The sequence below is a fragment of the Gymnogyps californianus genome, chromosome 3 (assembly GCF_018139145.2).
Source record: "Gymnogyps californianus isolate 813 chromosome 3, ASM1813914v2, whole genome shotgun sequence".
Classification (NCBI taxonomy): domain Eukaryota; kingdom Metazoa; phylum Chordata; class Aves; order Accipitriformes; family Cathartidae; genus Gymnogyps; species Gymnogyps californianus.
The window spans coordinates 94,298,593-94,326,062 of record NC_059473.1 but is presented as its reverse complement, the minus strand read 5'-3'; the positions used below and the strand labels follow the sequence as shown (position 1 = coordinate 94,326,062).

The window sequence follows — 27,470 nt, the reverse complement described above, 5'->3', positions numbered from 1 at the left end:
AGTCTATAGTATGGTATATATCATTCTAAATTAAATGAGCCTTTTCAGGAAAAAAATCATGTAAGACAGCAGTTTTCATTCACAATTCAGGTCCTTTTTGTTAAATTTAATTATACAACATAATCTGCTGTCATGTACTGCAGTGATACAGAGAAATGAACAGAAGAGGAAGCTGGCTGCACACACTTTCAATATATATTTTTAAATGAAAAAAAATTACCCCAGTACTTGTACACAAATGTGTGTAGCTCAGTTGTAGCTAATTAATTTACCTTTACTCTCTCATTGCATTCCAGAAAAGGGTCACTTTATGCCTTAGAATTTTTCCTATAATTCATAGTCCTACATTTTTACTGAGGATGCATTTTTCAGTGCAAAGAGCTAGGAGAGATGGGCTTAACAAAATACCAGCCAGTAGTCGACAGAAAATGACCATCATATGGTCTTTGAAAAGCTCTTCTAGTTTGGAATTATGACTTTCTATGTGAATGACAGGCTTTTAGATAGTCTAGCATTTGAGAATATTTGAAAACTTAATGGTACACTATGTAAAAGATTTATATTGGTCTAAATTCTGCGTCTTTGGGCATAGCTTCTCTTTGTTTCAGCTGTAATGTTTCTGCAGTAAGCAGCCGTAAGAATAATCTTGGGGATTAGAAAACTACTTGAAAAAATAATTAAATGACACACTTTCATTACTTTTTGGGGTATTTTTCCAGTCCCAAATCCCATATATTTAATTTTATCACAAACTAAATATCCTATTTTTTTCCTGTTTTATTGAACGGGCAAACAGGGGTAGATGGTCCCCCTCCCTAGAGAGGAGACGACCTACTAGTCCCAGGATTCATATCCAGCATGCATCTCCGGAGGATGACAGGTACTAGTCAGCTCCTCCCAGTTGAAAAGTGGCTTACTGCATCTTGCACTCTCAGAGGAGTATACTGAAATTTAAAAGTATGCATATATGTAAAGAGAGACTTACAACCTCCAGAAGCCCAAAATAAAACAGCAGCTTAGATATCATCTCTGCATTTTGTTGAACTGTTATAAAGCACCTAGGAATTAATGTCTTTTCAAGTTTTCTGTTTGCCTGAATGGTCACAAGCCATGAAATAAGATGTCTAATACAACAGCACATCATCTGTGTTAATGTTCTTTAGTCTGTTTTTACCTGCTTCTGTAAATGTTGGTGGTGTTTTCACTGTGGTGCTTTATAATATGATAAATATTTGTTGTAGAGCCTATTCTTGTCTAGGTGTTTATTTTTATTTTTATCGGGTTTTTTTTTTTTTTCCTTTTCTTAACAAACTGTTCCTAAGGGGAAAAATACCCCACAAACTGATATGTTGGAAGTTTTGGTAACACTTGCTAGTTGACTTATGTAAAAATTGGCACTGTTCGTAAATTCTGTCCGAATCAGGATGGTCTCCAGCGAGCAGGTTTTCCTAACAAGGTAGGTTTTGGTTAAAAACACCAGTGCTTTAAATAAATTTTTATGCTGAATACCACCTATGATTAATAGAAGAACCTTTGTTTTTTTTCTTGTCATGAACTTCCTACTCAAATCAGTTTTGGTATTCCATTACTTCGGCAGTAGTAATTTTTTGGGTATTTTTTTTCCAGATAGATCTGGGGGGTTTTTAAGCAGACGTTATAATTTCTATTGAGATGCAAATTCAAAGTTTTCCCTTCAAATTTTTTGTGTTACAGTAAATGACAGGATACAGATGGTTCATGTAAATAATCCATACACATGTAAACTCTTATGAAAATACACTTAAAACTGTAAGACTGCTATATGGATAAAACTCAGTTACTATAGTGCTAATGCTCACCTTCTGCTGAAGTCTATCCACAGTACTTACATTTGTACTGTAATTTGTCTTGTTTGCTTGATACTAGATGTATTCCACTAATACAAGGTGGGAAGAGTGTGATTGTGTTTGGATAGCATTTCTTTTTTTATTTGAGTATGACAGCATTATAAATTATAAAATTAAATTTGTGAAACATTATTTCAAAATTGTTCCCCCTTACAGATACTGCATTTCTAGAAATTTTGCCAACATATCCCTTTGATGGGACAGCTATTAATAGTTTACAAATGTACTTTGTGTCTTTTAGTAATTTTTAAGTAATTTTGCTTCCCATTTTTCAAGTCGATAGAAAGACTGTCTTTGACTTCAGTGGATCAGACTTGATAAAATCTTGTTGTCATTGAAGTGATTAAAATTAAATCATAATCATATCACATACCAGTGAAATGAGGCTTTCATCTAAATACTGCCATTCTTAATGCAGAATTGTAAGCCTTTTGATGTCAGCTGAAGTTTTGTGGAGAAAGACTGAAATCATCTAATACCTGTTAGCAAACATATTACAGTAAAGCATCTGTAGGATATAGAATCTATTATGGGAAAGATTTTGAGTTAGAGAAACAGCAGTCTAATTTTCTCAGTGAAATCAGTGCCTTCTTGTGCTTGGAAGTCTTGCAGGTAATCCTGTCACCAAATCCCAGTGATGCAGTCAGTGATGAACCTAGAAGGAGTTTAGGCTAAGCTCAATCCTGATGACTGGTTGCAGCCTCCCAGTTCCAGGATCTTTCTCCCAGATTAAGAGAAATTCAGAGAATGTTGGGCTCTTTGCATTGCATGCCCAATACAAAATAATAGCCCACCTTGTCTGTAGAGAGAGTATCAGTGAGGGAATCAAAGGTGCTTTACCTTTGTTTTCTACTCTTTAAGTTTACATTCATTCTGATTATTTCCCATAGCTTTGGCAGCTGGCCAACACCACTCAGTTCTATAATTCATGGGTTTTTTAAGATGTGCTTGTATCAATTTGACAACTGATGCAGTGGGTGTTGGAGAATGAATGTCTGATGGTTCAGCAGGGGTAACTAACTAACTGTTTATCACCGCTTTCAAATCGTATTTTCACAGATTAATTGACTTTTACAGATGTCATCTTAGTCTTCATTTGAGTACATTCCAGACTTATCTTACAAAGTGGCCCAGTTTGCATATAGGGTGCAATCAAGAAGATCTATTTCTGAATACATTTCTTAAACATATGACTTATGCATTATTTCTAATTTTGATCATTTAAATTCAGTTTTTGCAATATTGTATTTATTGATAATGATTCATAACATAAATTTTAGTAAAGGTCTTGGCAAGATTGTTGTTATTCTGGAATTCGTTCACTTGCCATATCAGAAAAAGTGACTCCTTGATGTACCTTGACAAGATGACGATATGGGTTATGTGTTATTTCAATGTTAATAATTAAAAAGTGTTTGGTTAGCGTCATATATTTCTTTAAGACATTTTAAAGAATAGTTTTTGGTTTGAATTTGATAGCTTCATTGCTGGGAGGTTTTTTGGTTTTTATATTAGAAATTAGAATTAGAAAGTCTGTCTAAAGTGAAGGACTTTCTGGTAACTGGAGAACTGCGAAATTGTGAAATTGTAAGTGATGATAAAAACAAGGAGAATGCAAGTTGAGCATTTAATGGTAGGTGGGAGTTTTATTCAGACGGTTCTTTTTGAGAAGTCTGCCTATAATTTCAGCATATAACCAAGACTGGATAAAATAAGCCTTTTAAAAAATTAATTCTCCTATACTTTCAGTTAAGAGAAGTAGCTTTTTGGCGGTCATGCATGCATCTGTAAGAATGCTTGTCCAAGAGTCTTTCTGAAGCCAGCTGTAGAGCAAGTATCCTTCCGGTACTTTCACAAGGAGAACTTGAGGTGTGCTGTGCACTGCCAGTGGCAGACTGATTGGGCCTCAATGATCCCTTCCCATCTTTCTAGCAACTATGTGACTTGATCAGGGAGACAGTTTTGCAAGACATGAACTGAAGTGTTAGGAATGAGTGTGAGGAGCTACCAAGCCTTCAGAGTAGTTGTGACCTCCCAGCTCACATACCATGTAGATCCAGCCTTTCAGAAATCTTCAGGAAAAATCAGGAAGTATTAAACATGACATTCTTGATGGCTTTAAGGCTACATAAATGAACAGGCTCACTGCAAACCACTGAGGTCTCTTGTACAAGACAGTAATAAATCATTTTAAATGTTAGACACTGAATTTTATAAAAAACATTAGTTTGTCACTTTAGGAATAGTAGTTTTTAATTTTTATAGGAATATTGTCGTATTTCTGTGTGTAGATTTTGTTTACACTCAACAGTGATAAATATTTTGAGGCACATGGGTCTTTGGAACATGAACTGTGAACAGCTTGTCCGTATATAAAATAATATATAGTGCTTGTCTATATACGTAACAAGGCCTTATTCATCAGTGATTTGGTGTGACAGTTGGTAGCTTTATGACCTTAAAGAGAAATTTTAGCATTTCCTCACCCTAATGGAGGTATAGATGCAAATTTATTATATACCCTAGATTATTAGTGGATTGCAAATTTTGCTGAGTTTTCTCATTAAAAGCCAAATTTGATATTTGAAAAAAACCTTACATGGATACACCTTATCAAGAAAAATATTTTTTACCATATATTCCATAAAAAACTAATAATAAACCAGCAAGCTAATAATATTTATGCCAAATTGGAAGCTGTGAACAAATTCTGAGGTTCTTAAACAGCTTCAGCAGAAATGACAATAATAGAGAAATTAAGAAATATTCTGAACTTTATTTGAATTAAAAAAAAAAAAGTCAGTTATTCTACTTTGCTATTGAATTGTTGTTAATTATTACTGTAGCAGACCAGCTGGCAACAGAATATGAAGTTTTCATCAAAATATATGAAATTGTGAAATTTACTTGCATTTTCAGGAGAATTTCACAATATAATGACAAAATATGCATTTTTCAAATTCCTAAGGGAAGATGTTCTGTATAGGTTTATATAGTAATTTAATGAACAATACTGTAGATTAATTCTCAAGAAGGATAATGGCAACTATTAAGCCACAGTGCTGCTGTTCAGCACGTAGAGTATAAAGGTTTTTAAAAATATTGTTGTGTCTTTCATTCTTTATTGCATCTTAGATTGTTGATATTATGTCTAAAAATTTTAACATTTCCTTAAAGTGTATGGATTAAATCAACAGAAGGGGAAATGAGAAATCTAGCCATTCTCAGCAGATAGTGCCTTAATGCTTTTGGTTTATATATTTGACTGCATGTCTCCACCTTCACTGCATGTGACCATCTCTCTGTTTCTGCTCATTCTGTCCAAATTCACATCCATGTTTCCAAATTTTGTGAAGAACAAGGACGCTGGAGTCTTGCATTCCAAAACAGGACAGTGTAGACCACCTAAGTGCTAAACCTGGAGCAGCACAGAGGTATCCTTATTTACTCAAATCATAGTTCCAAGTAAATGAGGTATTGGTTATAGTATATTCTTCATATGGTCTGCATAATACTTTCAGATATTTAGTTTCTTTCTCTTTTTATGTATAAGTACATATATGCATGTATTGTTCATAGATAATATTTAATCCCCTATAAAGTACAATTAAGAGGTAAATTTGGGTATGACATGAGTGTTCTTATCCGCAGTGCACTCTTCGTACATTGTATATGGGCATGAAAGGATGCCTACCTGTGAATATGTACCTGCCAATGCCCACAGTGTGCTCAAGCAGAGCCAGGACTGTGAGTGCTGTAGTAGGCTGTTGAGCTATATGGAATTGTATACAGCATTATCTTAGCAAGAGGAAGGAAACAGAAAGGAAATTGTGATTTTAAACATACTTCTAATGTGTACTGCTTGCAAGGACAGCACAGAGAGCAGAGAAATAAGTATATTCAGCTCACTAGTGCTATACATTTGTCACTTTTCACAAGAAAGCATGTCCTACTCTCAGCTTTTCCATCCTACAAAGAGTAGTCACTATGTGCTCTTTTTCTCCATTGCACATAATGTCGCAGTCTAAGCAAGTGACATAAGGAGTAAGAGGAAAATCAGCCCCATAACCAACCAAGCAGAAAATGAAGAGGGTGACATCATTTAAGTGATAATGGTGCTGCATTCAGTGGATCTAACCATAACTTTAAATACTTTGCTAACCTTAGGTTTTAAGTAAAGCTGCAGCATTTAATATGTGTCTCCCTGTGTATCCACCTTGTATTTGTCCTGGTAAAGAAAAAACTTAAAAAGCAATGTGAATATAAAAAAATTAAATCTGGAGAAAATAGTTTGAGGAAAAAAGGGATTTTAATTTTTAATCTGAGATATTATTTTTTGGTAAGAAAATATGTTCTTTTAAAGCCTGGAAAGCATCAGGTAATGACCTCTGCTCATGCAAAAAGCATTTTGTATTTTGCTGCAGTATTTTCTTTGTTGTGGAGCATAGTGTGTCACAATATAATGCTCATCAAATATTGCAGTGGGTACAAATCCTGAAAATCCACTGTGATTATAGTCTTTGGGTATAATTTGGTGTTACAGCTGTTTAGGTATCTTCCAGTTCAGACACTGGATTACTCTTTATAACCACAAAGGTTTAAAAGGAAAATATATATTTTTAAATATTATTTTTATCTATTTGTTTTGCCCACAGTAGTTCTTTTATAGCTTAATGTATGACATTGATTATATCATTGCAAGTTCCTATACACGTTTCTTGCACTGGTGTAAGATGCAAGTTAGGGTTTGTCAGCATTTCTGGTCTATCAATGAATAAGCATTGCTCCCTGTTTTTGACCCCTCCTGAAATACTGTATGCACTTTTTATTCTAAAAAAACTGATATATATTCATGATTATCAGAGGTTTAAAATTGTAAACCCTAATTTGTAAATGCTCACATTACTATGGATAGTAAAGAAAGTTGTGAAACACACAAGACTTGCAGAGATTTTCATAGTATGTTTATAGTCCTGGGTCATAATGGTGAAACATGCTTTGCCTTCGTTCTTACATTTATTGACTCATACTACTGTTCATTGTTCTTATTTACTATCTAAGTAAATGCTTAGATTGTCAGAGGTACCTAGTGTCTCACTATCCAAATGTCGGATGAATTCTATAAAAGATTTATGTGGGAAAGGAGTGAAGGAATGAAATACACTTCTAACTTATTTATATTGACTAGAAAAAAATAGACTTGTTTTAAACTGTTTCTAAAAAAATTTAACAAGTTCTAATACAGTGAAATTTTTGAAAAGCCAACTTTTTATTAATATAGTGACAGCATTATTTAAATCTGATACAATGCAGTATTTGTTTTACTTTTGAAATTTAGATTTAAAAGCAATTTTTAAAGTTTATGTTTAATTAGTATTTTCTGGTCCTTTCTGCAACATTTTTTTCCTGCTGTCTACTCTGCATTTGTTTTTCATGCTGTTAAGAGACGACTAAAAGGCCTATGAGGAGGCATTGTTTCTGATTAAATACAAACTGTGAAGTGGGAACTAGCTGCAGGTTCAGTCAGGATTAATGTTATCATCTCCCCTGTTTTGGTACCTCATAACTTTCACACCATCAGCCTCAGTCAAACCTAACCAGTGCAAAGTGTCTTAAACCTCGAGTTCACCAGCCTGTTCACGATGATAGTTGTCACTTTTTCATCTGTCAACCGTTTCTGTTATTACCTTTATAATACATTAATAAATAATCTTCATATTTCTATATTCTTTTTCTTCTTTGTTTATTTCTTTTCTGACATGTCATTTCACAGGCAGTCCAGAAAAGTGGAAAGATATAGCAGCCAAAAACAAACTAGGAAAGGCTCCGCAACTGAAACAGAAAGGTAGGATTGCTGATCGATGAGTAAACATCTCTTATAATCAATCTGATTCCAGTTTTTGGAATATACCTCTAATACGACTTTTAAAGTAGAACATCTGTGACAGTACTAAAAGTAATGTTGTTGTAATTTACAGTATTATTTAATTTGTATCTATATTATTATATATGCTTGCTGTGTTGCATACATATGGAATTTTTCTGGCATTCTCCATCATTGCAGATAAACTCAATGGTAAAGACTAGCAGTCCATCCATTTTATGAGCCAAAATCTGAGACCCATTGCCACTATCTTGATCTCTGTAAGATGAAATTTGGAAATGCATAGCATATTTCATTAGTATGGGACTAAACCTTTCCTGCGCTTTACCACTGATCTTTTTTCAAAAAATCTCGTCTATTTTACAGTAACTTTGAGGATGAAAAAAATATATTAACAGATTAATAATTCAAGATGTCTCTGATCAAATTAATTTCACTTTATAATACCAAAATGTTAAGTTACACATTTCAATATGTATAGAAAATTTTACAATTTGTCATTACATAAGGTTAATATAAACACTGGGACTTTAACCTTTGTATTCACTGCATTTTCCTATACTTGTATTATTGTAACTTTTAGCTTTGATGCTACAGTAGTATGGGTTTATGTATTCAAGTTCTTAAGAAAAAGTGAAAAAAATAAAGATATATACTAAATCATAAGTACGTTAAGTTAAGTTTTAAACACTGTGTATTGGCTGAAATAAGAGCAGTGAGGAGGGGTGAGATCCTGCCTTTGTCAGAAACAGATTTATGTTATCTTGATTAGCAGAGGAGAAATGTACATCTGTTTACATTGTGAGGGTTGAAAAACTTCCATGAACAACACAGACATATTTTTATTTTCAATGAAAATGCACGTTATGTAGCAAAACTTCAGAACTTTTATTTTATTTTACTGCTTCAAGTCCCCGATTATCGTTCATGATCCAAAAGCAATGGTTACATTTGTCTTGGTTTTGGTGATTCTATTGTCACAACAGCCCAGTTGCTTTTTCAGTTTAGACCAGAGAAATTACCGAAATGATGGCTGAAATCCTTGCTGTGTTTAAACCAGGGACAGTTTTGCCATTGAGATCACTAAAGCCATTTTTTCCCTCTTTTTTTTCTAACTTCTGAAGAGTAAGGGGAGCCACTGGGACTGAGGTCAAAGGAGCTCACAGTTCTTGACAGACATTCAGCAATGAACCCAGTGCAACAAGAGCATAGGGAAACATGAATTGTGCTGCTTCTTTTTACATCTCCATGGCACATGGTGTAGGTTTCTGTTTCCATAAAATGATTCACTGCTATTAGATGTGAGACACAAATGTCTAAATAAGTCTGAGTGCTGTAGTTTAGTATTTCATCATAGCTACAATGTTGCACTAGTGCCAGAAAGTTTTGATAATAGGACAGGCAATTAATTTTCTTGACAAATGGCAAATATAACTCAAGACTATTTCTTCCTCAAATATCCATTTTTGTCTTAGATTTGGTCTTTATTTTGCAATTTGCAGATCTTGTCTACTATTAGCTAAGCAGATTACTGGAATAAGATATCAGCATGCTATCAGCTTCTCTATAGAGCCTTTCAACATGCTATGTAAGATTAAATTTTCTACGTATTGTGATAGCTTAGGAAATGTACATAAAAGGGAAAAAGCAAACCTTTTCAGGATAGTTTACAGACCTAAAGAGTTCTCTTAATTTGATGAGATAAGCCTTCAAGATGGGATTCAGTAAACTCTTCTGAAGGAATAAAACTGATGACATGAAAATCAAACATTTTCTGTGCTTGTATGAATAAGCAAAACTGTGGTAAAACTGGTTCATCCCAATCCTAAAATGTTTTCTTTCAGCCCTAACTGATCACCCCAAAATGCCAGATTTGAGGTTACCTGTCATATATGTTGTGATACATACAGTCTTTAACTGTACTTGCTACATTTTACATAGGACCCTGTGCCAGGGGTGTGCTGGATTGGTGATGCTCTCTTATTCTTAGTTTTTCTTTATAGTTCCATAAGTGGCAGCATGTTTTATTTAGTACATGCCACTGAGGCATCAGTCTGAAGAGAAAGGAATTTGAGTTTTCTTGTGTACAGGCAGAGCTGGAACCAGTAGGATTCCATTGCCAATTGAATTAATAGGTTTGCTGCTTGCAGCGGTACCTTCCTCTGTGAGGAACCAGGGGATGAGATACACACGTACGTGCTCATTGCAGTCTCATTCACCAGGTATCATTTCTCTCCCAAAGTCCTCTCCTCTCCATACTTCTTACCTCACTTCTGTCTCGTTTCCTCAGTCATACACTAGCTTTTGTCTCCCGTGCTTGTTCCTTTTTGTCTTGTTCTCCTGATCAGCCATTTACAGACTTTTTCCTTTCAGTAACTGATCTTCTCCTAGGCCAGCAAGTCCTTAACTCCGTTCTAGTTTTTCTCCACTTCCCTTTTAGATCTATTTTCATTTGCACCCCAAGTAACATACTCGTCTCAATGTAATACCCCACCTAATGCAAGTCTTAAGCCTGATTTATCTTCGTTTTAGTTAAGCAGATCCTCTGTCCTTCTCTCGTGGAAGGGGACAGATAAATTCCAGGATATTTAGCCTCTAAAATGAGAAAAATCAGAACTGAGAACATGATGACTTTGTTAGATTGGAGCATTCATTCATAGTAAAAGCAAGCAAGCATTTTCTGGCACAGAGTGGGATCCATATTTACATTATGGATGTTATGATGTTTAAACATCTGATAAAAGAGATGCTTAAAAGCTGGTTGCATGCAATACTTAGCATGGATTACTTTTACAGTCATTGTGGAGAAACAGGCATTTTCAGAACTCAGCTCATCTGCTTTATCGTAAGCATCTTTTAGAATCAGGGGATTCAGTCTCTGCAAGAATGTTATGGTTATCACCAGGGCAAGCCAGGAGTTAAGTTAAAGAAGCGTTAGGGTTTAAGAGAGAGAATATAGCAAGGGCAACAGAATCCTGGTTTTGTTGCATTGTGACTGCACTTCCACATAAACTGTTACTGATGAAATGGCTTTGAAACCAAACCTGCCTTGGTAGGCATCTGCATGTTATCTCGTATATACTTCTTTTTTTAGGATGACTTTTCAGTGTATGATAGTCATATGAACTAGACAGTCCCTTGGTTACTTTGACTGTATCTTGTGGGAATGTTGTGCTGGGTGTGTGAAGGGAGACTTCATAAGTCTGCAGAAATTAAAACAAAAAAACAAAAAAAAAAAGCCAAAAACCCCACAATGAAATGATGTCACAGGAAATTGAAATTTCTGAAATAACAGCAGATACAGTAGTACCATTTACAAAATGCTGCACTGTTGGGAAACCAAGGAAGAGTAAAAAGGCACAGTTAGAATACTTTGTCTCTCTCCAAACTTGAAATGTTTCAGGTTATCTTATACTTGCAGTGTATGCAATTGTTAAGCTACTAATAATTATGCTTTATTATACTAACACGATTAATCATTTTACTGCATATTCTAATTATATTTTCATTGGAGTTCCTTCAGAACTGTATTTCTGGTTTAGGGCTTACAGCAGAAAGTTACTTAAATAGATTCCTTGTTTCAAACTCCTAAATAAACCAAGGAAATTACATATGTGCTTACATATTGTCCTTTTTTAGGACACTAATTGAAATCCAGTTAATATTTTTAATAAAGATGAAAGGTATGTTTTAGAAACAGAAATGCTTTGTGGTAAAACTAGGTATTCATAGCCTACTCTGTGCTAGCTCTTATGTCATACGTGTTGTTAGCTTGTTTTTGCTGTGTTTAAGATGCAGCTAGAGTTTTTGGCCAGCTGTCCGCTGTATGCAGTGCAGTTCAACAGTTCCACAGTTAGGGTCATGTGTATCTGCAGTGGTGAGTGTTCTGCAGTTCATCATTTTGAAAATGGATTTGCATTCAGAATTAATAACTTCAATCTGAAATGTCAGCCCTGGTCCTGCAGCCAGGATTTGCAATGTTCTTTGATGGAGGGGGGCATGGGAAGGTGTGCCTGGAGCTAACAACTGAACAGTTTCTTTTTGGCCCTGATGTTTTAGGGGTCTGCTACCATGTCTTTCTAGAAGGGGACTTCCAACCCCACGAACGACTGAACAGCCAGTCATTAGGGGAAAACATCACGCTCGCTCAAGGTCGAGTGAGCACTCTAGTATCAGACCCTTATGCTCTGTACATCACCTAGCGCCCGGAGGGTCGGCGCCACCTTCTCCACTTCTGACAAGGTTGCTATTACATGTACAGCACAGCTTTTGTGTTCTTCCTCCCAGGTGTCAGTGTGGTGTTGTACTTTCCTGAGCATACATGGCGCGTTCACTCGTTCTGGCACTGTAGATTATCCTCTCTTCATGGTATTTACACTTCTCCCATATCCTTTACGTCACCTATCTTCACCATCCAGATGGTGCTTCTTGCTGTTGAACTTAAATAGTTATGCAATGTAAGAGTAAAAAATTGGCTGTGTTTCATCCTTCCATTGTTGTGTTTTGTTCTGTATCCATATGAAAATTATCAAAGTATTTTTCTTAAACACTGTACAGGAAATCACATGCTGTTCAAATAGCTAACTGATCTTATAAGCTAAGAGAAAGTCAGTTGATCTACGTAGTGTGAAAGCCAACAGTATTTTGAACTTGCACAAATGTGTTACTTAAAATTGCAAAGTATCTACTTGCAACCTTAGTGTAGTAGATAAACAGCGCTTATTCACTATAGTGAGTGTGATATTACTGTAACTTGCAAGTGCATTTAATAGTAAGCTCTCCCTCTCAGCGGTCTGCTTCTTCTCATCTTTGTTCTACTTTCTTAAACTTTTTCCCTAGTTTTGGCCCTGCTTATTTTAAATGCAAACTTACCAGTGTTCCAAAGGTGTTTGATGTGTTACACTCATGCTGTATCTATATATGAGAAATCAAGTAGCCAAGGTGCTCTGAAATAGTGCTAGCTAGAATTCAGCCAAAGGGGTTTAGGATATTTATTTCGCTATGAATATTAAAAATCTTGTACATTCTTCGCATGCACACACACACGCACCCCCCCAATACGAAGGTTAAAGGTCTTTTTCCTTCTTTGAGTTCAGGGAAAAAATGGGAATAGATACTTGCTGTCCAGTTCTCTGCGGCCTTGTGCAATTATTGCGTCAGCATGAAGGGAATACAAAAGTTAATAAAATATAGAGGTGGCATTTTGTATTGCCCTTGTACCAGTGCAGGAGAACATACATAAATTGTGAGTCATAATCATAAATGGTTTTTAGAAAACTGCTTTTTGTTCAGTGGTTTTTGACTAGTACTTTACTTAAAAAAAAGAAAACAACAAAACAAAGGAAAGTATTTCTCCTTAGTTGAAGGTAGTTAGAGAAATGAGGCCTTATAAGTTAACTAGGTATCTAGACCTGAGTATGTGCGTATGGCATACACCAAATGCAAATAACTTCTTCAAACCCATTTTCAGTCTATGCAATTTAATATGTGTTTAAAATTCAGAATATAAAAATTCTCTTCATTTGGGTTATTTTACTTTTATCTTAATTTCATTTGCAGAATACATCAACAAGGAAGTCCCACACAGTCTCCTCCTGCAGACACATCCTTCAGCAGTCGCAGGGGAAGACAGCTACCGCAAGTTCCAGTAAGAAGTGGCAGTATAGAGCAAGGTATCAAATAATGAGCTTATGATAGCTCAAACTCTTTGATTTCTTACCTTTCTTTACTTAAAGTCTACTTTCATAACTACGTGTTCAATGCTATAATTCTACCAATAAAGCAAAAGAAGAGAATGAAAGCATACTTGTAGTCTGAGAAATGCAGTAGCATTTGACTGGTGGATTATTACACGTGGTTTAATTGCCTTAATTTTCTAGTACCCTTTTATGTTTGTCTACTTTAAAATTTCTGTTAGAGTCGTGGTAGTTTCCAACACATATCTAGTTTGTATTCAGTGAAAGAAATCAGGGGCAAAGATTTTGACAACATTTTGACAGTCTTACTCATTTCTTATTTTGTGGTTTATATTAATTGTTGTGCATTAATAACATAGATTAATAATAAATATCACAAATCTGTTTTTCTTCTGGAGTTCATAGTTCAGTGAGTAAAGAATGAAAATAATCACCATGGGAAATGTAAAAGCACAGGTCATCAGCTCTTTCTTTCTTAAGAATAAACTGATCAGGCAAAGAGTGCTGCTCTTTTCTGAAAAAGACAATGTAGATCTAATGGTTGTGGAAGATGTTTTTTACATACCAATATCAAATAAGTATGAATATTGCTGTTTCCTTTTCTAGCAACATACCACACACAGAGTGTGAGCTATTATGGTAAAATGAAATGGCACAATGGATAATATTTGCACATTCAAGTTTTCTTCTGTGTTTAAAAAGTCTGTTTTCTCATTGACTACAAGCAACAACTGAGATTGCCATGTACCACAAGGTTTTCTTCTACATGGAAATTAAAGAAATGCTTCTAATGATGAAACATTGTGGTGCTTTATAGAACTATTGGCAGATTGCTTTCTTGAATAGATAATGTTGCTGACCATGACCTTCTTATCATGCTGGATTATCATAGAGGTTTTTTTGTATGATGGCTTACATTAACATGCAATCAGCTTACATTAATTTTATGGCTTCAAGCTGTTGTGGCATACTACACCTTCATTTAACACATATGAAAATTTATTATTTTATACATGTGTTTATTCTGAATGATTAATATACTAATACAAGTGGGTTTTGTTAATTTTAAACTTTACATTTGAGTCCTCTCATTTTGTTTTGTGGTGAATCTAGGACTGTCTGGATTATAAACTAGTTGCAAACTACATTTACAGCTTCTACTTCTGCATATTAGTAAGTTGGGAGCTTTTTAGGGAAATGTAATAAGTAATGAATTTCAAATTTCTTTGTTTCTTCTGCAATTTCAGAACTTGGTACAATATATAATGATGAATCAGCTATTAGTTTAATTTTAAGTTGGCTTTCCTTTGGATATTCGTCTGTCATCTTTCTGCTGCTCTTGATAACTGGTGTGTTGAGAATAAAATACTAGCTTATGTTTTGTTAAAGACATTGGAAATGAATGTAGAACTTACCATGAAAATGAGTAGAGATGGGATGTATACAGAAGAGGAAAGAAAAAATGAAAGATGAGCAGAAGGCTAAAGCTACTCTAGGTTTAGAAAGTTGTTGATACCGTGAACACTTGTAAAGTAGTGCTGTTTCACTGAACTCTTATTTACACTTGTGGTTGATATGCTTGCGTCTTATGTATAAAATGTACAAGCAGGATGCGACATATCGTTTACTTTGTTGTTATATATCATACCGCCTGTGTCAATATGGCTGTATTACGGCACATGAAATCAAAGGCTAAAGAGATTTCCTTCTCTACATAGTACTTTGGTTTTGTCTAAGTGACTGGCTTGTCCTTTTGAAGGGGAGGTTTTCTGATTTTACCCATGTTTAATACTTTGTTCAAGCTGAGAATGTATTTGCAGAGAAGTACTAAATTGAATAGATTTTGTAAACTATTTTAAAATGATTTTGTTAGTATCTTCTGAAATAAATATGATAGTATGTATAAACTTTATACTACTGTAAGAAATTAAATTCAGTGAGGCTAAAAGACCATAGTATTTGCTCTGATTTACAGTGTCAAATTTTAATATCAGTTTCACCTCTTTAATCCCTGTCAAATGAGTGTCAGGGTCAAATGGAATGACTAGAAGTGATCTGACCCTAATGTAGGATTGAATGCAAAGCATATTGAGGTCTGTAAAAGATTTCCATTAACTGTACTTGGAACTGAATTGTGTCCTTAATGATTTAAATTCACAGTCACCATGGATATAGATGATGTCAAAATCTAGTGCAATATACAAATGTTATAGGGAGCGTTTCAAAATGCATTTTCTTCATTTATAAATAAAGCTACTTTTTTGGTGGTCAGTATTGACATGCTGTGTTTTAAGGAAATCCTGTATGATATACCATCGTTTTTATAGTAAAGTACTTCTTTACACTCTATACAAATTCTGTTGTGTCAGGAGGATTGAATACACATCTGGTTGAATACACATCTAAATATATTCATCTATGAATCTATGTCTGTTTTACAAATTACAGTGATTGCTGTAAAAAGATTGAATGTCTCTATATCAAGAGTGGGTTTTTTATTTGCTCTTTGCATATTCAGGAGGTATAGAAGAATCTAGTAAAGTAATTTTATTACTCTTTAAAGCTCTCATTGTGGAAGAAATGAGAGTTAATGAACAAGCAAGAGACTGGTAGTGGTTTTCATCTCGAGAAACAGAGTGATATTTTAACTCTAAATCTTTAATCTTTAGCTCTCAATTGTAAATGATCATATCCATGCTAATAAGGCTTCTTCTAGGACTGACATTGCATCTTGGACATTCCATTTTGTCATTGTCAAGTTCAGAACTAAAAAAAACGGTTGTTTCCTTGTCTCTATGAGATAATGTTGTCTTAGTTACTGCTCTGGTTGGCAGCTTGAGAATCATAAAAAGTCAACTTGTGAGAAAATAAGGTAGTTTTAAAAAGTCCTTATTAGTAGACACACTTTATTAAAAAAAAAAAAAAAAACAAACCTCATAGAAATAATTCTTACAGAGAAGACCAAAGTAGTGGTCCCTATTCCATTACAGAAATGGGGTTGGTACTACTGATCAGGAAGAGAGAAAAAAATCTTAAATGTAGAGGAAAAAGTCCAATTTAAGGACTAAAACCTCAAAACAGCATAATTATGCGCACTAGCGAAAAAAAAGGCTTCTTGGTGATTATGTTCTAAAGGAGATAGCAGCTTTGCCTAGTTTTGGAGTGGGGGAGGGAGGTAGTTAGTTTCACTTGGAACAGTTCTAACTGAATAATATTTTTAGCAACTTCAGTACATGCAGACTTTTCAAAGTGGTTACAGTTAAGATTGTAGGCTTCTAATTTTTAGGCAATGTGATTTTTATTTTAATCCCAGTGATATTCAAGGAAGACATGGCTGTACTTCTTTCCTTTGCAACCCTGTCAGCAGTATTTCCTAGAGTGTGAGACACACTGGGATGTGATTGCATCTAAAGGCCTTCAGATGCTTGAATATTGAAAGTTAGTCTGGTATAGGTGTGTCTGTGTGTGTTTTCAAAAAGTCATGATTTAGTAGTCATTACCCTGACTTATGCTACTTAAGAAGCGTTTTTTATTTCTTTGTTTTAACTGATAATTTTATAAAAGGACCTAATAATATGAAGATGTTTTGGCTCAGTGACTAAAGCAGTGAAAATCTAAGCCATGGTAAGGACAATGGTGTGTTCTCAGTATATCATCCTGTGCCGAGCTGTAAGAGATTTGCATCAGTGGTTTTTTTTATTTGCATCATGTTTGAGTGGAACTGTGCAAATCATTAAGAGGGGCGGGGATTCTGCGTTGACTTTGTTTTTCAGCTGTTTCTATAACAATGTGGTTATGTAGTTGCATGGTTTTTAAATTATACTTTTGTATAAAGCATATTTCTGTGATCTTTACTCAGTCCATCCTCTGTCATTGCAACTATCAAACATCACAGGAATTCTTGCTTGAATAGGATTTGAGGGTGGGTCTCTACACTTTTGTATAATGGTTAATCATTGTATTGATCAAGGAAATTAATACAGCCTCAAGATCTGTAGCATTTTTCTACACTCCTTTTTAGCTGCAGCAGATAATATTAGGGATAATATTAGGAAATCTAGCAAGTAAATAAGAAGAAAATATTATGTACTATTGGAATTTATGAACCAGCAAGATAAAAGTGCAATGATTGTTTGTAGTATAGAAACAATCTTTAAGAGCTAATTCATGCAAAACATGTCTTTCTCCTTGTATCTGCTTCTGTTTGGCTCTTCACAGCATGATTTCTTTTTCATAGCTTCGACAATGTGGTTTCATGTTTCAGAAGTCCTATATTGAGAGTAAGGTTTGTGATAATCAGCAGTTTATTTACATGTAGAGAGCGTCTGTAAACATAACTGCCCTAGTGTGGTTGTATGTGGTTCCAGTGGCATCTGTTTATGGCAATAGGCCTTATGCAGTGACCTTTAGAAAAGCAGAAGTGCAACCAGCATTAAGTATTGCTGTATCTTAGCTCATGTTAGAAAAAGCTGCATAAGCTTTGTACATAGCTTGTATGCAGGGTGAGGTGCATGTGTGCGTGTGTACTGCTGTTTCATGAGGGAAAGCTACATTGAAGATGCTACTGGTACTGAATGGGGATTACTTGTATAAAGTTCATGTGTATAATATATGTACAAGTCTTTAATGGTAGTCACATCATAGAGGAATGAAGTGTTTTGATGTCCAGTGTTTCCTTTTAACAAATAAGAATCAGAATTTTGTACAGAAAATCAATATGTTGTCAAATAATATATTTGAGTTGCAAATATCTTTTTATATTTAACCAACTTAAGATCCTAAAAAAAATTAATACCTAATGAAAACTGTTCTGTGTATATGTACTTGATCATTGAAACGTCACTGCAGTGAGAGTATGGCTTAAGTAATGGTAAAAGATCAAACCCTTTCAGTTAAAACCTTTTTTCAGATCCATCAGTATAAAACTTGAGTGGCAGAAGAAAAAGAATAAATCATTTCAATTTTAGATTTTAGTCTTTTAGCATTGTTTGTTTTGTCTTCATATTTCTGGTTTTATTTTGAAATTATTAGGTGGCACTGTATATTTTGAGGCAGCTTGTGGAATCTTTACTCACGCTGGAGAGTATTTTTCTCTCAGCGTTGCTAACTCTTGCAAATGAGTTCAAGCCTCATAATCTTTTATGTTTTCCTTAAAGACCAATTTTCAATAGTCCAGTGGTTATTGAGTATTATAGATTTCAGTTAATAGAAAATAAATTTGTAACAGTCATTATTGCAGAAGAGGCTTCAGAATCTAAAACAGGGCTACGTGGTTCAGGAGTGAGAGTGATACTTAAAGCAATTTCAAGTTTTTTGTGTCATTCATAAATTTGGGTATGACAATACTGCTCGAGCGGAATACTTAGAGTCCACAATCTGATTCTCAGTAACTTCATTGTTCCTGTTAATTTTAAAGAAAAAGTCATAGGCTTTATTATTTGTCATGGTTTATCATTTTAATTTTCTACATTACTTTTACATATGCTGGAGTACTGCCTACTGTACATGCCATTGTCACATGTAACACATTTCTTTATCTAACTTTAAATTTGCTGATTTCTTTTTCTGTTTCCATCATTCCGTGCATTTAATTCATTGAAGAGCAAGAGACTTTTAACTCTTCCACAAAAGGTAAATATTTATGTAATTTTTTACAAATGTTTGGCAACTGTTAATACTGGCTTTTCCCTCAATATATTTCGTGTCAGTATATAGTATTTAGTTAACAGTGTTTAACAGGTGAGAAGGTTATTGCTCAAATATCTATATGCTATCTGATGCCCCTCCTTAGAATCTGAAAATGGTTTCTCTTGTAATTTCTAATTTTCCTACTGAAATGCAATATGCTGGATTTAATAGTAGTCATGGTATTTTACATGGCTCAAAAGCTGCTCGATTGAGTTAAAGTTCATGCAAAGACTAACATTTTACCTAAGCTCTTCTTGAGCTCTGCACAACATCTGCTTCTAATGATGCAGCCATGGCTCTTGGCATCTGTGAAGGATGTTTTGTAGGTCTAGGCTTAGGAATAGTTGAAGGTGATGATAGCCAAAAACTATCCTTCATATGCAGAGAGATTCTGAAGAATGAACTGTTTTATTTGTATGACAAGCCCTTGGCACTCAGAAAGTTAGTCATGTTGTAGGGCATGTTTCTAGGGGCAGACATACAGTGCTCACCTCCTATGAATTTGACCTCCTGTGAATTCTCCATGTCTGTGCTGATACCAGTGAATCAGCGAGCTGAAACAACAGGTATCTAAGGCTGTCCCTATTTCCCTAAAGTGAAAAGTGTAGTCTGTCATGTCCCTATTGAGGCAACGTTGCAGAGAAGTCCTATTTTTTTTTTTCTTTTTGCTGAAAGTAGGAGTTATCTCAAAATCAGAATGAAGCTGGGAGAGAAAAAATGAAAAAAATTAATCCCTTTTAATGTTAACAGCAAAATACTATGCTGCATAAACATTAATAGCACAGATTCACCTTTTCTGACCTTTAGTCCTGAATCCTGCAGATCTTGGGAAATTCTGGTCTGAATACAGGCTTTGGTGAGTCAAAGCCAAACTGTGAGTTGAACTTGAATCAGAGTATCTCCTACAACTTCTTTACTTTCTGAAAGGGTGAATCCCACTGACGCATTTATACTTGCTTAGGTAAAAATACAGCAGCTGTTCCACTAGCTACGAACTCCAACACCCACGCCAATACTCAGGAGTATGTTTTCATGATAATGTTAAAAAAAAGATGAAAAAGAAACAATATTTAACTTAGGTATTAGCAGCTACAGGTTATTTTGCAGTGTTAAGAATGTACGATGACATGTCTTAAGAAAGTGCTAAGAATGGTTGATTTTACAAATTGTTTCTGTCATTTTTGCTTTCTTCAGTATTTATGTTTCTCTCAAACAGAACAATACAAATCAGTCATGGCAGTTTGTTGTTTATGCCTCTTTTAAGTTCACAAACCTTGCCCTGTGATTTGGACTGCAGTGGATGTTTCTTTGTTTAAAACAATTGACTTCATGCAGACAAGCTAGACCATGCCTGTAACAGGTTTGTAAAAGAGCTTGTTTCCACAAGATTTGGATGGATCTGGCCCAAGATTTGGGAGGGTGTAGAAGGTGGTGGGATCTTTATGCGCACAGATTCCTCTGGCTCAAGGGAGCTGAATGCAGATGCAGCCCAGAGGCTGAAAATAGCTGGGCAAAAGAGGAGGAGCAGGAAGAAGTGGAGTGCTGGCAGTTCTGGGGGACCGTGAATAACTTAAGTTGAGCTGACTTACACTAGTAGCCCACTGTCACCTCTGACTTTCCCCAGCGCAGAATAAGAGATAAAAAGAATAGACAGTAGGTGAATGGGAGATGGAGATGGGGGGGGTTACAGGATATTAAGTGGCAAGAGACATAGATATGAAGGAAAGCATAGACTACAGATGTGAACAACACTGACCAGATAAATCTACAACAAAAAAAAATCAAGCATCTGTTCCACTTAATCAATGGGAAGCATTGCAATAAAGTCTTCAGCAGATTATGAAAATGCTGACTTGGATTGCTGCCAAAACCAGTGGTTTAATTTTTTCAAATTTTAAGAAGTATATGTTTGTTTTCTTGTTGTTTTCTTTTAAATAGAAGCTTCTGTTGGGATCATCCTTGAAACTCTTTGGGGAAGAATTGAGTGTTGCATCAGCTGGTTCAGATTTTTATGTTGGCTTATCTTCCTTCTGGAGTGAGTTATTATACTCAAGATGGCCACCATGCCTCTGCGTGTACTGGGATATACAAGCTCATTTCCCAGCTTGGCAGTCTGAATATGTGCTTTGGTCTTGCCTCAATTCTGATTTGAGAGGAGATCTAGAGCAGTATCAGCTCCCATGGAAAGGAAACCCATGCACACAAGCTTGAAGGAGCCACAGCACATTCTGGTCAGGTACAGGGACCAGGGCTGCAGAGCAGGCTTCAGAGCCCATCTCCCTCACTATCTGCATGTTGCTGATAAGTACTTTTTGAAGTCATATATGCAGAGAAGTGGTAACAAGTTCTTTATCTTAGCAAGAAATTGATTTTTCAGTGTTACTAACCTTATATTTCAAAACATTCATCTGCTCATGATTTCAAAATTTTGTGTGTTTTTTAAATTTCACGGTAGAGTTTGCTGTGGATTTTTAAAGTCATGAAACCTACCACAGGGATACTTTGTGTGTGCGTATTGCAAAACTCATCCTGAAGGCTGAACAGAAATAACCTGGAGACTCTCTGTATTATTTCTGAAACGCTTCATCCTGGTGCAACACCAGTGTGAGTTCTCTCTGCTGTGCCACACAGCCAGCTCTCTAGTGAATGCTCCCCTCCCACCTTGCTTCCCTTGCTCACTGCATGAGGAGATTCTCCCATCCAAATCTCACCTCTCCTTTATTTCCCTGCCTTTGTTCTGGACATTGGTTCTGCCTAGTTTCTTCTTCAGCTTCCACTTCTCACTTCCTCAAACCAGATACTGTTTTTTTCCCCCCAATTCCAATCCACAGAGCATCTAAGCAGCACAGACAGATGAAGCTCCTGGCTGTTGTGTAGAAAGGCTAAGTGTACATGCCTCTAGACTGCATTACAGCTGTAGCTGTTTGTCATTGTTCAACTTTTCTTCTTAGTATGAAGACTGAGAGAGAAGAATGGGTCAGATCTCTGTTGGCTTCTGGGATAAGTGCAGTTCCCTGTTGCCCTGCCAGAACCTGCTGTTTGTGCCCCAGAAACACTGTTACTATAAAATAGTTTTTATGAGATAAATTTTCACTTCAGCTTACTTTTCAGTAGCTTCCTTGTATAAGCAAATCTTTCTGTCATTTTAGACTTCTAGACTTCTTCCCTTAAAGTTTGCATCATAAAGGATGTGTGATATCTGCTGGTAAGGGTTACAGCTATCTGAAATCTTGATGCCAGTTTCTTCTTGTTACATAGCTTACTCCAACATTTAATAGTGCAGGTAAGCGTTGGAGGATTTCCAAATTGTACTGTTTGCCTACACCTTTCTGTCTTGACGATCCTGAACAGAAACATCAAGTGCCTTGAGCAAATTCTGTGTTTGTTGCAGACTTCACCATTACAGAAAATGGTATAGCCAGTGCTAAGACATCCATAGGTTTTCTGTAGTCTAGGAAAAACCAATATGGTTATCAGTTTTAATCACAGATGAGGTAATGTGACCAGTCATTCTGGCATTAAGCTCATACTTGGTTTTGAGCAAGAATGTCCTTTTAGAAAGGTATTTTCACTTAATGACTGCAAGTGATGGAAGATTGTTCCTGTGCTTAACCACCTGACTTTTTAAACATATGTCTTATTACTTATCTGACTTTACCTAACTTCACAGCAACTGGGCATTATTGTACCTTTATCTGCTAAATTGAAGAGCCTTCTATTGTTAGCAGTCTTCCCACATGTAAATAATTATGGACCCCAATCAAGCCACATACCTCCTTTCTTTTTAATCATTTCCTAAATCTGTTTCTGCAAGACCGTGTCCTGGATTTCGTATAATTCTCATGACTTCTCTCTGAATCTTTTTCACCAACAGTATGCTTGGCATGATAGTCTTCCTAAAATATCAGAATCCATTGACCTTAGATAAATTGAGTATCTTCCAATTTCTGTGTTTATTTTTGATGTCCTAAAACTCCCTATCTCTGTATGGCATTTGAGAATTTGTTGGGTTTTTTCTAAGCATAAAGGCTTGCTTTCATATACCTTGCCAAAATTTCCCTGCTCCTTTCTTGCTTTATTATTTGCTAGACAGCAACAAGTCTCCACTTCAGAGATAGTGATGTTTTGCTGGAGATACATGTGTAGCATGTACAGCAGTTCAATTTTGGGTGTGAGGTGGTTTTCTTTGGAATTTGGTGATGGTCACACTGCTACACAGGAGGTAGTTTCAGTGCTAAAACAGTTCTAATCCCTCTTCTCAAATGTATGAGTGGATTCTTTTTAGATGTTATTTATTGACAAGACTCACAGCTTTCCAAAGTCTACAGAATGTAGAGTCTCTTTGATGACTGTTGTAATGTGAAAGAGGCGGATACCTAAACAATTAAGCTCAGGACTTAAAAACTAGAGCTAGAAAGGCAGCTACAGCATTTTTGCTGTTCCTTGCTAGTTCAGTATTGCTGCCTGTGGTACAATACTTATTTAAATGAGCCCACATACGTTTCATACATTATGCTATCAGCTTAATAGATAGGTGTTTATAGCATCATGCCATTTAAGAAATTTTGCAAATAATATAGAGTTTAGTCCCCCTTTCAAACCTTAAATAGGGGACTTGACTTAAAACCTTAAAATTACTTCAGTTTCTTTTGCACTGGTCGCTACTGCTAGTGCAGCTTTTGTAGCTCTCACTGATTTTCATAGGATTGGTCTGTTGTTGATACCAGTGCAGGCTGAATTTATTTTAAAGTCACATTTCATGCATTGTTAGATTCACATTCTGTGGATAACAGAAATATGCCGTATGAAACATTCTGTCTATCTACCAAAGTATTAAAAAAAAAAAAAAAAAAAAAGATAAAACTTCATCTGCCCTACTATATTTGATATGTTAGTATAGTATATTGCTTATGGTTCTGTTATTCTGTACATAATTGAAAAGGTAGCATATATTCTGAACAGTTAGGATTCTAGCCAGGTCTAACTTCTCTATCAGTTAAACAGCAGATAGGGGTTGAAATGTGCCTATAGTAGTTTTCTGAGGATAGAAATAAAGATGAGGGCTGTCAACTAGTTAATACCATCACATGTAACTCTATAAACCTTACCATAGTGCTGACATATTAAAAGGAGTATGACTAGTACATAAATTCTTAGTAAAAAAAAAAGGTCGTAGAAAAATTAAGAAATGGCTGTCTCCTTTAAGAAAGAACAACTGTTAGCCTGTCCTAATTTTCTTTGAGGGTAGGTTGCAGGCTGAAAATGAGATCTGTAGCTATTTTCTTTAGTTTATTCCCTGCCTCCTTTAAGTAGCATATTATGGACTTGCATATTTTAGACAATCGAAGGACAGCATGTATTTTATAAGCTGTCAATAAAAAAAAGCCCACTTTCTTTATGATGGAAACATGTACGAAGAACTGCCTTTAATGTTAATCAAAACTTCTTTTATCACAAGAAATACAAGCAAGTTTTTTAATTACTTTATGAGTAAAAAACCAACTCTTCCATTATGTGCATATGTTAAATTGTTCTTTTACTAATACCATGATCATCTCTGCAAAGATTGGAAATCCAGATGTTTAGTTGTACTTCCAGCATGTAGCATATTTAGAATCCTGTAAGATCTGTTATGAATTACAGTACAGGGTGCACAGTCTTCACAAGGATGTTTGTTGAATGACATGTGAGGAAGAGACCCAGAAGGAGCTGATGGATTTGCTAGTCTATGGGATGGGAGATCTTAATCTTCCAAAGATTAAGGCCATGTCATCTTCCTTTGAATCCCATTCACAGTGGAAGCCAGATGGGACTTAGCAGTGAGTTGAATAATAAACTGAAGTAATAGCGAAGGTAACTTTTGTGTGTTTGATGGAAGACCATTCAGAGCTACATTGGGCAGTTAATTCTTGGTAGCTTGGTGTGGTGGGTTGACCCAAGCCAGCAATTAAGCACCCACCAACTGCTTGCTTAGTCCACCCTCCACGGTGGGATGGGAGAGAGAATTGGAAGAGCAATAGTGAGTAAAAACTCATGGGCCAAGATAAAGACAGTTTAATAAGTGAAGGGAAAAAATGAAGAAAAAGAAAAAACCACAAACCCCACCACCAAGTGATGCAAAGGCAATCACCACCTCCCACCAGCAGACCAATGCCCAGCCAGTCTCTGAGCAACAGCAACCTTGGAAAGACTACCCCCAGTTTTATTGCTGAGGATGATGCTCTATGGTATGGAATGTCCCTTTGGTCAGTTGGGGTCAGCTGTCACAGCTATTTCCCCTCCCAGTCTCCAGCCTGCTTGTGGGGAGGGGGGAGGGCAGGGGGAGCAGCATGAGAAACAGAGAAGGCCTTGGTGCTGTGCAAGCACTGCTCAGCAGTTGCTAAAACATTGGTGTGTTATCAACACTGTTTTAGTCACAAATCTAAAACTCAGCACCATACAGGCTGCTGTGAAGAAAACTACCTCCATCCCAGCCAGACCCAGCACACCTGGGATTACAGCAGTCAGACCGGTTTATGAATATATTAATGGAATTGAAGTATAACATTTTGATTCCATTCGTATGTCTGTCCTTTCTCTCCTGCATGGCTTGATTGTTCATGTACATCATTGTTGTACAACCTTCACATGGTTTAGTAGTAGTAAAAGCTTTAGCTCTCAGCTTGCACCCCTTATCTAAGCAGTCTGCTCAATGAGTTGTTCTTTCAGTTGCTTCTTATACTGATTGATCTTGCATATGAATCAGCAGCTCTTGAAGAGATGAGAGTTATAGCTCTTTGAAGCATGACTTCTGATACCAAAGAGAGTAACATGTCAACACAACTGATATTGATGATAGTTGTACCACTAATTTGAGACACTTATGGTAAATCTCCATATTTTGAATTCTAGGGCCACTGTAGAATTTAAAGGTCTTGGGATTACAGTGCTTCGATCTGTAATTTACTGTGTAGTCCTACCTCTCAAGAGCTCCAGGAAAAGCACTCTGTAAATACTGGTGTCCTAAAAGAAAGTAGATCCATGTTTTTCTAAGAGGCAGGTTCAGTTCTTGAAGTATTGTTTATGTCAAATTTTCGTTACCTGTGGTAACCAGCTGTGTTCCAAGAAAGTAATGTGATTGTATGGTGGTGTTACCTATGGTTGTTACAGCTTCTACTGATGTGCTTTTGCTCCTGTGTTAGATTTTTTTTTTCTGCTTCTTGTGATTAATATGTAAAGAGTATTCCAGGCTACTTATCAGGAAGATGAAATTTTCCATCACAGAATTGAGCTAGATACAACATATGCTCAGATGTGCATGGTAAGCAAAGCTGGAAAGAACACAGTTGTATTTCTAAAGCAGACTTACATTTCACACAGTTGCTTGCTTAGAAATACGTTAAAAGCTAATCGGTGCTGAATTACATTTTACTCCATGCACAAAACCAAATTTCTCCATTAGAGAATTTAGATTTACTTTGCAGTCCTCACTAATTGTTCTCATGCTATTTTATATAATGATATCTAATAATGAAAACCAGAACATAAACATGTTGTTAAGGTTAAGGATATAAACATAACAAAAATCAAGAATTACAAAATTAAGGTTGAATATTTACCTAACCTTGACTATAGTAATTTTCACGTATAATCACCAAAATAGCATCTCGTTACATAGTAGAATATTCTTTCTCAAGTATCGTAAGTAATACAGAGTGACATTATATCATATAAATTATTTAGTATAACGTACAGTTGACAGGGTGAAGCACCTAAAAGCCACACAATGAAAGGGTCATTTTTTAGAGTTACTGTAATCTGTGCACCATACACACATAGGGCTAAATTTTTAAAGGGGTCTCAATTTTCCCTCTGATTTTATATCCTCAGTCTATTTCATGCATGTATGATAGGATTAAGATATCTGAGTTTTTTACTTCAGTCACTAATTGATATATCTTAATCCTTTCATATCTGTCCTTAAAATAAGAGGCCATCTTTAAAAATTTCACCTAAAGTGCTCAATTTTGCCTTCAGATACCTCCATGCAACTTCCATTGAAGTAATTGGAGCTGTGCCTGCATATCTGATGGTGGAACTGGACTCATTGCAATTAAGGTACACATTTACCGACATAATTAGTCATCTGGAATAATTGCTGGGCCCAGTGTGACATTCTGCATGTGCAGAATTTCCTAGAATGGACCCTCTGCGTGTGGGAGATTGAAGATTATGATAATAACTTTATTTCATGCGTTAAATTTGTAGCTGTAGCAGAATTTTAATGTAATCTACTGTATTTAATTTTCCTATTTTTAGATAAGAAATGTGGAGGGA

General features: G+C 35.7%; 1 protein-coding gene across 1 annotated transcript in view; it reads left to right on the top strand.

Annotated features, from left to right (window-relative positions):
* RIMS1 (regulating synaptic membrane exocytosis 1) overlaps positions 1-27,470 on the top strand; it is a 354,423-nt gene that overhangs the window by 246,809 nt on the left and 80,144 nt on the right. Inside the window, exons 30-35 of the mRNA XM_050894077.1 lie at positions 797-880; positions 5,243-5,320; positions 7,660-7,731; positions 11,830-12,012; positions 13,330-13,442; positions 19,068-19,097. Of these exons, the coding sequence (XP_050750034.1) occupies positions 797-880; positions 5,243-5,320; positions 7,660-7,731; positions 11,830-12,012; positions 13,330-13,442; positions 19,068-19,097 (560 nt within the window). The remainder of the gene's footprint in view (positions 1-796; positions 881-5,242; positions 5,321-7,659; positions 7,732-11,829; positions 12,013-13,329; positions 13,443-19,067; positions 19,098-27,470) is intronic.